Source organism: Priapulus caudatus, unplaced genomic scaffold, assembly GCF_000485595.1.
Source record: "Priapulus caudatus unplaced genomic scaffold, Priapulus_caudatus-5.0.1 Scaffold537, whole genome shotgun sequence".
Lineage (NCBI taxonomy): Eukaryota > Metazoa > Priapulida > Priapulimorpha > Priapulimorphida > Priapulidae > Priapulus > Priapulus caudatus.
In genome coordinates this window covers 21,397-36,547 of record NW_014577598.1, presented here as the reverse complement: position 1 = coordinate 36,547, position 15,151 = coordinate 21,397, and the positions used below count along the sequence as shown (strand labels likewise).

At 42.7% G+C, this 15,151-nt stretch overlaps 2 protein-coding genes across 2 annotated transcripts in view; one reads left to right on the top strand and one right to left on the bottom strand.

Moving 5' to 3' along the window:
* Nucleotides 1-851: 851 nt before the first annotated feature.
* On the top strand, nucleotides 852-3,323 carry LOC106811421 (glycine-rich cell wall structural protein 1.8-like). Its single transcript, XM_014815026.1, has 3 exons — nucleotides 852-908; nucleotides 1,897-2,228; nucleotides 2,680-3,323. Exons 1-3 carry the CDS (start codon nucleotides 852-854, stop codon nucleotides 3,068-3,070), a joined length of 780 nt encoding a protein of 259 aa, XP_014670512.1. The 3' UTR covers nucleotides 3,071-3,323.
* Nucleotides 3,118-15,151, bottom strand: part of LOC106811424 (UMP-CMP kinase 3-like) — a 30,443-nt gene continuing 18,409 nt past the window's right edge. Inside the window, exon 4 of the mRNA XM_014815032.1 lies at nucleotides 3,118-5,206. Within this exon, the coding sequence (XP_014670518.1) occupies nucleotides 5,144-5,206 (63 nt within the window). The 3' untranslated portion in view covers nucleotides 3,118-5,143. The remainder of the gene's footprint in view (nucleotides 5,207-15,151) is intronic.

Here is a 15,151-nt window from a genome sequence, read left to right as displayed (position 1 = left end):
AACGTAGTTACAAATTCAGCATGGTGTCTACATGCCTCTCTCTCTCTCTCTCTCACACACACACACACACACACACACACACACACACACACACACACACACACACACACAGCAGCAGCAGCAGCATAGTAGCGTCAGTCAGGTGCCACACACCGCAGCAGTGTGGCAACCCCATCGTGTGTAGGGCCTACGGGCGAACGCGCCACTCGCGTCGCTGCCCGGAAATACGACGACGACACTCGCGAGCGGTCGACTGAAACGCGACTAACAAGCCGCTCCTCCCCCCCCCCCAAATCCTTGTTCTTGTCATTATTCGTCGCGCGCACGAGACAATAGAGCGTTGCGCGACACTAAAAAGATGCGGTCATTAGTACGGTCGTCGCTGTGACGCGTCGCTATGACGTACCGACGCCATATTGTCTCCATTCACGCTTCCCGGGCCGGCTTCGTGATGCATCAAGGTGATTACCCTCATTTGCGCTTGAAACGAGGAGACGTTGAGCGATGTGCGCGCAATTAAGGACAGCCGGCTACATTTTTCCGCGCGCACAGGAGAAGAATGAAATAGAAAGTAGGTTGCATGCTCGAACGAGGGTAATGACTTTTTGCAATCGCCTGCCCATCGGCGGAGGTTACCATAATTGTAGAACATTAGAGAAAATGCACTATTTCGAAAGCACGAGTTTTATGAGAGTCGAAAAACAAAAGCGGACAGCTATTATGGGACAGAAGTGCCAATTTCCTTTTTCGGCCTAACGATGACGGAGTGTCATTCATCTTGGCTGCTGCCCGAACAATAGGAGGACAACAGTAGGAGTGGTGGACTCCGGGTATATAAGGACCAACCGCAGATGTCCAAATCAGTTCCTCACTCATCAGCACTCGGCCAGCAACCGGTATCTGAACAGGTAAGTAACCACGACTTTTTTTTACTAGTTTTGTAAGAGCAGTATTTCTTCTTGTGACATTTCCAAGCGTAAGATTTAAGACCAGTATCTCAGTGCACTGCGTTTTCTAAATTTGTCATATATAAAGATCTAAAATTCAAACGAGGCGCTGTACTGATATTTCCACGTTAAGATATTCATGAAAAGCATATAAATATTACATTAGCCTTCAAGAGTTGGCACACGCTTCAAAATTTCCGATAAATCGTCATGTGTATACACTTATATCGTATCCTTGCATATATATAAATCATTAAAGTTCCTTATATGTCGCACAGCTAGAGATTGTTTGGTATTGCGGTGTAGTTATATGATAGAACACGTAGAACATTCAGTCGTGCATGAGTTATTTGGCTTGCCACTGGATTAGCACTATTCAATTACGTGTCTCATATTAATATATTATACACTTTATTTCTATTATAAATGTATTTATAATTAACCACAAATATAATCTGATTACGCGACGTGCGCATTCGTGCATTTGGAAGTGTTCAGTGTGAGTGTGTGACGTGCTCTCCTGAGCATAGCGTATTCTCAGCCTGTTCTGCTAGCATCTATGACAAATACGACATACGAATATACGCTCTCCTATGACACTATTTGTCATAGGAAGATTCTTCCTATGACAAATATTGTTGTATGTGTTGTGCGCATCACAGGAGTTTAGGAGCGCTATTATGAACGCAAGCAGTGAATTTCAGCTGTAAAGCAGAACGCCAGACTCCCCAATATTTGCCATAGGAAAAATCTTCCTATGACAAATAGTGGCATAGGAGAGCGTATATGCACATGTCGTATTTGTCATAGATGCAAGCTGAACATGTTGGTATTCTATGAAACCCGACTAAACTATTTGCCGGCCGAATCCGCGTATGGTTGAATGCTCGACACCCGGCGCATTATAACGTGCAGATGTACCCATACACATCATGCGTTCGTCTCACAGGTCAGCATGAGAGTCTTCATCGCGCTGTGCGTGCTTGTGGCGGGAGCCGCCGCTAGTGGTAACTACGGAGGAAGCTACGGCACCAACGACAACGTAGGCAGTGTCGATGCCGGCGAACAGCAGACCGGCTACGGACACACCTACGCCCCGGAGTTCTTCACCACGTCCGTGTACGGACCGAGGGCCGACGCCCGTGCTCACGGATCCGGATCAAAGCACGCCAGCGGCTCGTACGCGCGTGACGGCCAGGCGGCCGGCGCTGACTACGAGAAGGATGAAGCCACGGCAGCAGAGACCGCCGCCAGGGCCAGAGGTTACGAGTACGGATACAGGTACGTTGTTGTGCGCCCCGCCACACCAGCTACTGCTCATCGCACGTCATAGCCCCCCGCATCGCACGCACCCCGCCTCCCATCCACGAAAAATCCGACGCGCAATCAAATACACTTCCCATAGCCCATCCACATCCTGCTACCCTAAATCTGACCTTCAAACTGCTGACAGGATAGCGTGATAATTACTTTAGCACGGGATTGCATGAGTTCGCAGACGAGCACGTTTGCTATTTATAACGCAGAATCCCTGTCAATCGGCTAAGCTAACGATCAACCTCCTATAGCAGCCACGCAACACCTAACTGTTCTCTACCACGCGGAGTAAACACGCAACTGGGCGAAGTTTTGCCTTGCATTATTTCTTTCAAGCAATTGTATCTGGTATACGGGGGACGGGCGAGAGTAATTTTCATCGATATTCACTATGTATTCTGATGAATTTCTACAGAGATGGATACTCCTGGTACCAGCCCAAGACCCTGTACGCCTTCCAGTACAAGCAGCCAATCATCGGATACAAGCAGGTGTACGGACATAGAGTGATCCGTCACGGAAACGGAGGTGGATACGGAGGCGGATACGGAGGCGGATACGGAGGCGGATCCGGAGGCGGATACGGAAACGGCAACCTCGGCTATGGAGCCAACCTCGGTGTGCACAGCGCTCCATCCCCAGTTACCCACGGAGCCGTCTACAACACCGGCTACGGCCACGGCAACCAAGGATATGGTGGCAACCTTGGATATGGTGGCAACCTTGGATATGGTGGCAACCAAGGATATGGTGGCAACCTTGGATATGGTGGCAACCTTGGATATGGCCAAGGTCGCATCCACTAAACACTTGCAACCATCGGCAATATTATTATAGCCACTGCGTTGACAAGTTCACTGTGATTAAAGTGTTATATTTATTGTCATACTTATAGACACGACTAGCACCATTAACTCCCATGATCAAGCGACCTACAGATGCCATACTTGTAAATACGAACATTTGATGTGAAATCGTTAAAATAGTGTGTATTTATTCCTGCTATTTATTTTCTGATATTGAATGCTATTCATGTTAAATAAATGAAATGCATAAATACACGCGAGTTTTCTCTTTTATATCTTGGTATCAAGTTGCTAGATAAGTGGTATCAAGTTGCTAGATGACTAAGATGTGTGTCAAGCACTGTCATATACTATAGAAAATACTGAACTTGAAGTACACTTTAAATCAACATTCAAATTCAGTGCAATTACAAACTACATAGATCTGCCAAATATATATATATAATATATATATATATATATATATATATATATATCTTGGTGCTAAAATAGTTCACTTATAAAACATGGTGGTACACATGAGACGGTCGATATTTAGTTGATGCTCGAGAAATGGGATATAGCATCATAACATATGCAATTATACCACGAAATTGAAGCCGGACGTGTGCGATGTAAACAAATAGCGACCAATGTAATTGTTATCTAAAGCCATTCGGTGATACAGCACTACATACAAATGTGCTGCTGCTGTTCCTAGGTACTATTAGTACCACAACCACGTACGGCCCCCAGCACTACCACTATACGAAGCATGTGAACTAAAGGAACATAATTTGAAGTCGTCTGATGTTTTGATGGTCCTTACTAGTACAAATGACAAAAATAGACTTGAAATGGTGCGTTTGAACGCTTGAATACTCACAGAAGCGTAGTTACCTTAGCTTCTAAATAATTCAGTTTAAATGTTAAATGTGACATGGCAATAAAACATGGCCTGGAAGTTTGGAACGTACTTCACTATTTACAGCTTGCCGTTTTTCCTTTCCTTTCCTGGTAAGCATAGTTCGTGAAAAATCACACATTGGTGGCCGTCATATCTCGTAGTAATCCCAATATGACTGGTTCAAACTTTCTTTTGTCATACATTGCAGTTGCCCATTTACTTTAATAATGAAGTTCCCACCGTCATTATAGGATTTTGTTTCACGGAGCGTGACATCCTCTACACCAAATACAATGCGTTATTTTTCGCAACCAGAAAAAATTGTCATTTATTTACACACAAAAATAGCCAGGCTGCAATTCAACCACCTTAAGCTCCTGTGGTTATAACGCAGGTACGTTTTATATAAATCAATCGAAGCTGGGAAGCCAGTTGATCGTGAGCATATGCTGGAAGACTGGAATTAATTGCCCATGTACGTACGCAAAGGGATACAACTACCTAGAATTTTAGAGTATATTATTGTACCAGTAAGTGCATAAATAATAGTATATACCTACAAATATTAATTTTATAATCATGCATTCACATTTGTCATAAAACGACAGTGAGTTTCAAAATCTTATTTTTGGCCGCTGACACGACACCCTGCGATTTTGCTGCCGGCCGTTGCAGGGCGAGGGCTACTCACAAAAGTAGTATTACATTTATACATAACTACTATTTGACCGAACGATGTTTATTTTAGGACAAACTCGTCCATATTATAACTGAATATGAAAGTTGTTTATAAGATATCGCAATCCTTCTTCTCTTAAATTAATAAATAAGAAACACCCTCGGCCTTTAGTCAAAAATTTGTGATGTGCAACTTTTGAAAGCAGACGGACTAGTAGTGGCGCCACCGTCGTTTTAAGCAACTATACAGCCGTTAGTTTCAAAACATTAACAAAAATGTTTTTAATAAATATTAAACAGTGAAATTTTTCATGTAGCGTAATTTAAACCTATTTGAAAATATGCAAGGTTAGGGACTTGTATCCCGTTAACATATGCGATTGCAACAGGTGCACACCTGGCCCTATTCACACTGTTAGAGAGCATCCGCTTTATCTAAAAATTACAAGGAACCACAGGCCATAATATAACGAGGTAAGACATCATGGGGTTTCACGGAACTTCTGTCTTTAGGTCGGGAGCATGAAGTGGACATTCTGTCTTGAACGGCACGAAGTAGTCTGAGTATCAAACTAAAACAATACAAATAATATTTATTTACATGACCTTGCATGCAAACGCAGGTCAGCACCTATTACGGCTTTCGGTAGGTAACTTATATAAGTGACCACTGTCTATATTAGTTTAAAAAATGATTTTGCCTGAGAGATTTAGAATGATTCCATGTCACTCTGCTGAAAGAGAGCGATAAACAAAATCACATGAAAACTTGAAAATAACAAACGTGTTGACATCAATAATAGCTTTTCAACTTTGCGAGATGGAATGGCTATTGATCAATGAATTCACATACACGTCAAATTCACTCACGTGAATGCTATTCATGCATGGTCATGAAAGTCAATAGACCTGCATAGACCGAACGCCGCTTTGCACAGACAACAAAAGTTATTTGTTTCTATATTTTTGTTGTTTGTCCAAAGCGGCGTTCGTGCAGTGTACTTATGTGTTGCAGAGGAGCATTTAAACGGTATTTACAGTAAATTATTGCTAATAATAGGCGAACGAGCGTAGAGAAACACATCTTGTACATTTCGTGTTTATTTATCATCATTTTATTATTGAGACGTTCCAAGCGCCTGTGATGCATTACGCGTGTTTGGTCTCTACTGGCCACGAACGGACTAACAACGAATCCAGGTACAGTATGTGCCCTGAAATGTGATGCAGTGATTGCAAGGCATAATATTAATGTCGTGTGGGAGGTTAGAAGACAAGGATATGCTAACACCATAAACAATGACATTTGATAATGACACCGACCTAACACCACAAACAATTACCTCTTATATATTAAGATGAAAATTATTAAGGAAAATCACGGGCAGTTAATATAACCATGGCAACGGGACAAAATGTATTCGAACAACATTTCTCTAGGCCGGCAATGCATTCGTGCAAAACAGCAAAGCGGGAAATCTAGTGACTTCTGACTGCTCGAATGATAGCAGAAATTCGACGCAGAATGGCTAGCGACACTATCAAGTGACGTGGCAACAGAAGCAGGATGAGGTGTTGTATGGTGCACGGTCACACCCAGGGACAGAGCTAAGAGCTAAGCTAGCAATTCGCGGAAAAAAATCGTTAAGAGCTGCATGTAGAAACTGCACACACGCGTCTACAACGATCACTTGGCCAAAGCAGGTACAGTCCATAAGCGCCAGTGCGCTGTGTGCATGGTTACACAGACACACCTTGATGAACAACACATAGAAATGTATACATACAAAGTCACGTAGGAAAGCTCACCATTTAAAACAATATTCACCTCTCAGGTGTGTCAAATGTCAATCGTTTTCGTCACAGATGTAGCAATCGTTAGAACGCTTTATTTGAGGGCAGAGAAGGTGAAACACGGTGCTGACAATCACATATTGTGTTAAAAGCAAAACGAAATAAATGTGGCTAATGCTAAAATACAAAATAGTATAAAACGTAGAACAAAATCAACCCTCAAGCTAATTTTTCCCCATATCACGGTATAATCGATATTCTATTCTATTAATAATTACATATATCGTAGTGCTATAAACAGATTATTAACAGCTATAACAAAATTATGGGGAACAAGTGACGAAGGACTTGTGGGTAGCAATACTGATATTTTGTTAGACTGTTATAAGATATTTTCAAGACGGATTTGAGCCTCCAGACGGGCAGTAAACAATACCCATGCAGTGGCGGATCTAGAGGGGGAGTTGCAACCCCCCTCTCCGTTCAGCCACTGACTAATGTTATCAGGGGTGGATAATAGACTAATAATTCTCTATTATCTACTCCTGATGTTATGATACTAGTAAAATGAGGGCAAAAAAGTCAGGCTGCAGGCTGATAAAAACTGGGGATTTCCATACGGTAACATCCCAGTTGACCTACTCCCATTTCGCCTACACCAATTTCGCCTACGTCCCATTTCGTCTACTCTCAGAATCGGCAATATTCCCATTTCACCTACTCCCATTTTGTTCTTGTTTTGTTCTATTTTTGTCAAGTTTTGTTCTCATTATTTGTACCCATGTTTTCCTCTGGTTCCTATAGTCTATGTATGCCAATAAAAACCATATTTTATTATTTATAAATGATTATTTAGTGAACAGACCGATGGTAGACGAAATGGGAATGGGGCTGATTTTGAGCGTAGACGAATTGGGAGTAGGCGAAATGGGTGTACGTAGGCCGACTGGGAATTTTGTGTTAGGCGCGAAATGGTAGTATATATAGGCCAACCCCGGGAATAAACCTTCAACACCGCTGCCTGATTTTGACCACACAGCTACCTAAATTTTCCAGGTAGAAGGTGGGCATGCCCCCGGACCACCCCTAGCACCGTGTGTCTTCGGCACGCCTTCACTCAAATATCAACCCCCCCCCCGTCTCCTAAAAGCTAGATCTGCCCCTGCCATATTGGTGGTTTAGTTTACTTCTTATAACCTCTCATAAAAAGTGCAATGCTACATCCGTGAGCATGAGCTGACCAACTGAGATGCATCAGCAAAAGTTGGCAATGCCAGGGCTGTGGTGTTACTGCATATCGTACCATCTAATATATAGATTTAGGCACTGCCTAAAAGCAGAGCTCCCAACGTCATACCACGTGACAACGGTGTTACCCCCCCTGCCCCTAAGAGACAGACATATGGGTTTTTTCTTAATAGTATTAGTATATTATAATATTGCAATGATAAATCAAAATAACAATTACAATTTGTGACGGTAGATGGCGCTACGTTGGGAATAAATTGGCTATGTAGTGGGCATATGTTTCCATGAACAAAAGTATCCTCGTGACGTCCGTGTACTTCAGTGTGACGTCAGTGGCTATCTATACACCATAGATAGTGTTTGGGATACCATAGATAGTATATAAGATAGCCGAGTCAGTTTATAGTTAGGGTTTTTGCATCATTCTGTGATATACGGAAAGTCTGATGCAGAAGTCGATATGCGTAGTATGGAATATGACCATGCGCAACCATGCACCAGCACCATCAGCAGGCTGTATGTATTCAACTGCGGAGATATATAGCCGAGTTCGTGCGTGACGTCAGTGTACGTCACGAGGATACTTTGGTTCATGGAAATATATGCCCACCTGGTTATGCAGCGTTCCGACATGTTTTGTATAACTTTACTACACTATAGACGTTTTATCGGCAGGGTGGTGAGAAAATCGAAATTTTGCATTAAGGATATTGTCAACAAGACTACATGAAATCTTGTAAAACGAACCAGAGGAGTGTTACACCACAGACGGTTACTGGCTTGTCCTATGTCCATATATATGTTGGTTCCCATGTGTAAACGGACGTACGTACGGACGGACGCGCCATAGAAAATGAAGTGGATGGGTTACCATTATTTCTAAAGTATGGTGCTCCGCCTTCGGCCTGCGCGACAACTCCGCTATGACCGCATACATGAGTATACAGCCTTTGCTAACACTGCAGAAACTGTTATATACATTATGCACCTCACGCTCTTTACTTTCACCCTCCCCGTACGTGTGCTCTTATCCCACATAGCTGCAGCTCACTTGACTACGACTCACCTACAGTTAGGCTTGCGATATTTGAGCTATCGTTGCCATGCCGACAGATGCACTTCGAGGACTTCCTGCCTCCACAAAAGTATATTATCCACTTTAATACATTACCTACTATCTATGCCGGCGAACGAACACCTATTCTACCGTCTCAGCCAAATCATCCCATCTATCATCACCACACAAAGACATGAATACTGGCTCTATAAAGCAGCAAGATACCTCTCACTATCAAATCAATAAATAATAAAACACCCTCGCCTCTTTATCCAAGAGAGTACATGATTGCAACCTTATGATGAAAAGCGACCAGACGGTACTGATTAAGGCTTGAGGGTCGGACTGTAATACCTGCTTTACACGTCGTTAAGCAACATATCAAGCTCGTTATTTTCAAAACAATAACCTCTACGTGCAATTAACAAAAATGTTTTTAAAAACTATAATCTAAATCGAAGAAATATTGTTAACATTCTCTACAAGAGTATACAATCCAACCTATTCTGAAATAGCAAGTAGGGGACTTGTACCCCGCTTAACATAAGATATGCACCAGGTGCTGACACCTGGCCCTAATTCACTACTGAGTTATAAGCATCACGACTATATCTACATAAATTACAAGGGAACCACAACGCCACTCAATAATACGAGGCAAACATCATGCGTGTTCAATCGGAGACTCTCTATCTAGTCCGTAGACCATTATCAGCTGGACATTCTTTCATGAACCGAGCACGTCAAGTAGTCGATAGCAAAACTAAACCAATACAAATAATATTTATTTACATGACCATTGCATGCGCAAGACAGACAGTCAGCACCCTTATTACGGCTTCGTAGGATTAAAACTTAATAATGGACCGACTGTCTAATAGTTAAAAAATGATTTTGCCACAGTAGATTTCAGAAAATGAACGTCCCATATGTCACATCTATGCTGAACATAGAGCCGGATAAACATAAATCACATAAAACTAAAAATAATACGAAACACTTTGACATCAATAATCATCTTTTCAACTTGCGAATGGAATTGCTATGATCAATAGAATCACATACAACTTCAATTTCACTCACTGAATGCTATATCATGGCACGAGTCTATGAAAGCAATAGAACCCTGCATACGACCGAACGCCCGCTGCACAGAAATACAAAAATATTTATGTCACTATATTCATTTAGTTATGTTAATTTACCAACACGGCTCGTGCAGTTACTAATTTTCGCCGAGGAGCAATTAAAAACGTATTTACTAATAATTTTATGCTAAAAATCTAAGGTACGAACGAGATCGAGGAAAGGAAACACATCTTACCATTTCGAGATAGTTATATGAATCATGCTAATTACTTGAGCAGAGACAGAACGACTCTCCAAGCGCGCAACGGCATGAGCATTAGCGCCTGTTAGTACTCTTAACTGACCACGAACACTGTAACCTAACCTACAGCCGAAACCGTGTACAATAAGTCCCTAAAATTGAGCAGTATATTCAGGCATAATAGTACTGTCGACATGGCCAAGCTAACGTAACACACAAGGATATTCCTCGGCTAACCACCCGTATACTATGCACATATCACTTTGAGTAATGAGAGACAAACAGCGATGTAGAAAGTGGCACTCACATGCGGAGTACACGCCCACACATTATCGCACGTCCCTCCACAATAACACCCAATTACCGAACCCACACTCTTATATATCAATGATATGAATATATAAGGCAAAGAATGCAACGGTGGCAGATCATTTATACCGCACTGCTGCAACGAGAGCAAAAGATGTAATCGAACAACCATTCCACCATAGCCGGCAATGCTTCGGAAAACAGCAAACGGGAAAATCTAGGACCCTGACGGCTCGGAAATATGATACAAAAATCCGAGGTCAAGAATGGCCTACGACACTACAGTGACTGCAACCAGAAAGGACTAGGTGTAGGTGCACTGTCACCCCAGATCAGAGCTAAACTAAGCTAGCAATCGCGAAAAAAATCTTAAAGCTGCATTAAGATACGGCACAACCCCCTCACAGTAGAGCGCGGTCTACCAAACACAGATCAACTGAGTAAATGAGCGTCAAGAGCAGTACGAGTGGCATATCCCAAAATGCTCCAGTTGCCTGATGTCATGTAGCAGCAGACCCACACTTGATAGTAAAAACACTAATATAAGAAATAACAACCATGACAAAGTCCAATATTTAGCTCACTCATTTAAACACTAAATATTACACATACACCTCATGTTCAAACGTACAACCTACGTTTCGCACAGATTAGCATCTTAAACCGCTATTTGAGGGGCAGAGAAGTGAAACATCTGCTGACAATCACATACTGTTTAAAAGCAAAACGAAATAAATGTGGCTAATCGCATAAAAGATACAAAATAACGTATACCAAAACTAGAACAAAATCAACACCTCAATGCAATTTTCCCCATATCCCGTGTAATCGATATACATTCATTATAATAATTACCATATATCCGAGCATAAACAGAATTCATTAACAGCTATAACAAAACATAGGGGAACCAAGTGACGAAGGACTTGAGCAATACGATATTGTTAACTGTATAAGATATTCTTCAAGACGATTTGAAGTCTCCAGACGGGCAGAAAACCCTATCCCATTCAGGGGGATCTAGAAGGGGGGAAGTTGCAACCCCCCCTCTCCGCTTCAGACCACTGACTAATGTTATCAGGGTGATAAAAGAACAATAATCTCTATCTCTACTCCTGAGTTATATACAGTAAAATGAGGGGCAAAAACCAGTCCAGCTGCAGCTATAAAAACTGGGCGACTTCCACACGGACATCCCATGACCTACTCCCATTTCGCCTCCCCACCAATTTCGCCTAGCGCCCATTTCGTCTACCCTCAGAATACGGCAATAGCTCCCATTTTTCACCACTCCCATTGTCTTTGTTTGTTCTATTTTGTCAAATTTTGTTCTCATCTATTTGTACCCATGTTTTCCCTGCTCCTATAGTCTATGTATCCAAAAAACCATATTGATATTATAAATATTATTTAGTAACCGACCGGGGGGGGATGGTTAAAGACGAAATGGTAATGGGCCGATTTGGGACCATGCATCGCAGCTACCTAAATTTTCCCAGCGAAAGGGCCAATGCCCCGACCCACCCCTAGCACCTTCGTTCTCCGCAACGCCTTACTTAATATCACCCCCCCCCCCCTCTCCTAACAGCTAGACAGCCCTTCAGCCGAATCTCCGCGCGAAGCGCGCACACCGCTGTTGTAGATCGCCCGCCGCCTGCCGGCAATCTAACACACTTTCCTGCCCCCATGTCCATCACCTTCAACGGGTTACATAATAAGGCAAGACACAGTTCGCTGAGTTTGAGTCATTTCTGGCCGATTGAACGACGGATATTCACTACCGCATTACTTGACATTTGCCTTCAAATGCTCGATATACTTTTTGGCGACCGCGCGCTCGGTTTCCTGGAAAAAACCGATCTGCACTTTCTTCTTTTTTGTTTCGTTGATAGTGTATACACTATGTCGTGCGATAGATGCGCGACAACGAACCGCCGAGGCTATAGCAATAAGACCGGGTACCCGTTCCCACCTTTACTCCGCATATCCGCTACAACTCACGGTATGTAGCGTGTGAACTGTCGACCGGCTACCAGTCTATCGCAACATGATTGATAGCATATGCGACTATGTTATAATTATAACCATGACAACATTCTTATTGGTCCGTTGATTCAGAAATAATGACACGAGCCGCAACTGAAATTTTTCATGGGCGCGAAGGTCACTAATAAAACGGAATCGAATTTGTTATGGGCAACTAACGAACTATAAATAAATTAACCAAGCGTAGATGCAGGCCTTACAATTGTTTACATACCGCCGTGGTCGTATAGCCGTGTTATGTCGAACTATGAAATCTTGCAGTGCACCTTGATCTTCAGTGCGCAGACTTGCAGTCATACACGGATATGATACGTCTTGTCCGGTTATTACATACTACAATAGTGCGGAAGTTTACTTTGCAAGTAGTGTAGTGTACGCATGCTTAAACTGGATCATAGACTAAGCTTAAGGTAGTAATGTACGGCACCGCGAAAATACCCACTAATTCTAATGGCTCATTAAGACAGGAATAATCAACCGATGTTCCAACATTATAACAGTTATATTTACTCGCCTATAGCCTAGAGCCTAACATATAATACAGATTGCGATGTAATTGTTTGTGCGCATTTGTGCATATATTGCTACTGTCTGGGCTTAGCTTATCACCGATGTAATCCAAGGTAGGGATCCAGTCCTATCTGCCTTTGCCTTGCAAGACCCATTTCCATACTTCGAGCAACCGATGTCGCACGAAAAAGAAAAATTTCGTCAGTCTTCGTGATTCGCTCACACAGCCGTACGAATAAAGCATTATTTTTTATAACACGTAACACTGTTCACGCCCAAATGTCCTCACCCTCGTGTCCCCCACTCACAATTGCGAGACTGTTCGCATGCAGCATGATCCGTGCGCCCGCCAAATGCAATTCGCGCCCGGATCACTAGCTGCCAGCCGCTGCATACCTGTCGAGGACGCTCCGACGTCCGGTCGCGCCTTGCCCGCGAACTGCGCGCAAGACTCTGCCTTAGTCCTTCGGAACAACACCTCCTTCATCAACCTCTCTCTAGTAACATCAGGCACCGTCTCATCTCAGATCTCCCCTGGCAATAATTGGGGATTAGTTACTCTGTAAACTCACGCACTCCAACAGTCCATAAAAATGCAATCTACATCCGTAGCATAGCTACCAACGAGATCCATCAGCAAAAAGTTGGCAATAGCCAGGCTGTGTCTCTACGCACTATCGTACCATCCCTAATATAAAGATTTAAGCACCGCCTAAAAAAGCAGAGCTCCCACGCTCATACCACCACAACGGTGTTACCCCCGCAACAACCACCCCCCTGCCCCTAAAACAGATCATATGGTATCTCTTAAAGTATTAGTATATCAATATCCGCAAATCAACAAATAACAATTACAAATTTGTGACGGTAGAACTGCGCTACACGTTTCCAGAATAAACGGCTATGTATGGCAATCTTCCATGAACAAAATATCGCTCGTACTCCGGTACTTCATCTGAACGTCCAGTGCATATCTACCACCATAGATACGTCGTCTTCACACCACACGATAGTGATAATAAGGATACCAGTCCCTAAGCTAGTTTTGCGCATCATTCTATGATATACGGAAGTCTAGATGCAGAATTGACATATGCTAGATGGAATATCGACCATTCGCCAACCATCCACAAGCTGTATGTATCCTAACTCGGAGATACCGAGTCGAGCTGACGTCATGTACGTCACGAATATCATTGGTTCATGTAAATCATATGCCCCACCCCTGTTATCCACGCGCTCCGACATGTTTTTGATCAACATACTACACCTATAGCACGTTTACGCAGGTGAAAATCGGAAATTTCATAACGATAATGTCAACAAACTACATCAAATATTGTAAAACGAACCAAGGAGTGTTACAACCCATGACTTACTGCCTTGTCCTATGTCCAATATATGTTGGTTCCCATGTGTACCCGCGACGTACGTACGACCCGGGACGCCATAAAATAGAAAGTGCACATGGTTACCAACTATTTCTAAAAACATGGTGCCTTCCCGCAAATAAGGCCTGCGCGACAACCCCACAACGCTATGACGCCCATCACATGATATACAGCCCTTTGCTAACACTGGGGGCAAGAACACTGTTATAAAATACCATTACACCTCATACGCTCTTTACTTTCAACCCTCACCCCCCGCGTCACCGTGTGCTCTTACCCACATAGCTGCTGGACTCAGCTCACATTGACACGACTCACTACATTAGCTTGTAGGCTATGTCCCCCTGACCTCTGTTTGAACCTCGGCCCGTTAAGCTATTTCTGACTAACCTAACCCTATATATAGATATATATAAAATAATAACTATATAAAAAATAATAATATATAACTAAATAAATAAATACATAAATATATAAATACATTAGTCAGAAATCAGCAAACACCAGGTCAAACACGAGTCAGGGACCTCACATAGACCTATCGTTACATTTGTAAAATCTCTAAGTGTTTGTATGAAAATGTTAAGTGTCCGAAGTAATTTTAGCACACGAAAAGCCACACTTAGTCCAACAAGCGGTAAAAAAATTCGAGATACTCAGGATTAAGCGCTGCTCAAAACTCATCAGTACACAAATAAACATGCTGACTATCTAGCACGACAACCGCTCAATAACCCGTCCCCCACAAGCCCATCTATCAAGAACAATACTGGGGGTATGTCCATAGATGCATGGAAAACTGACAGCGCCAATGCCTACCAGATCACATGAC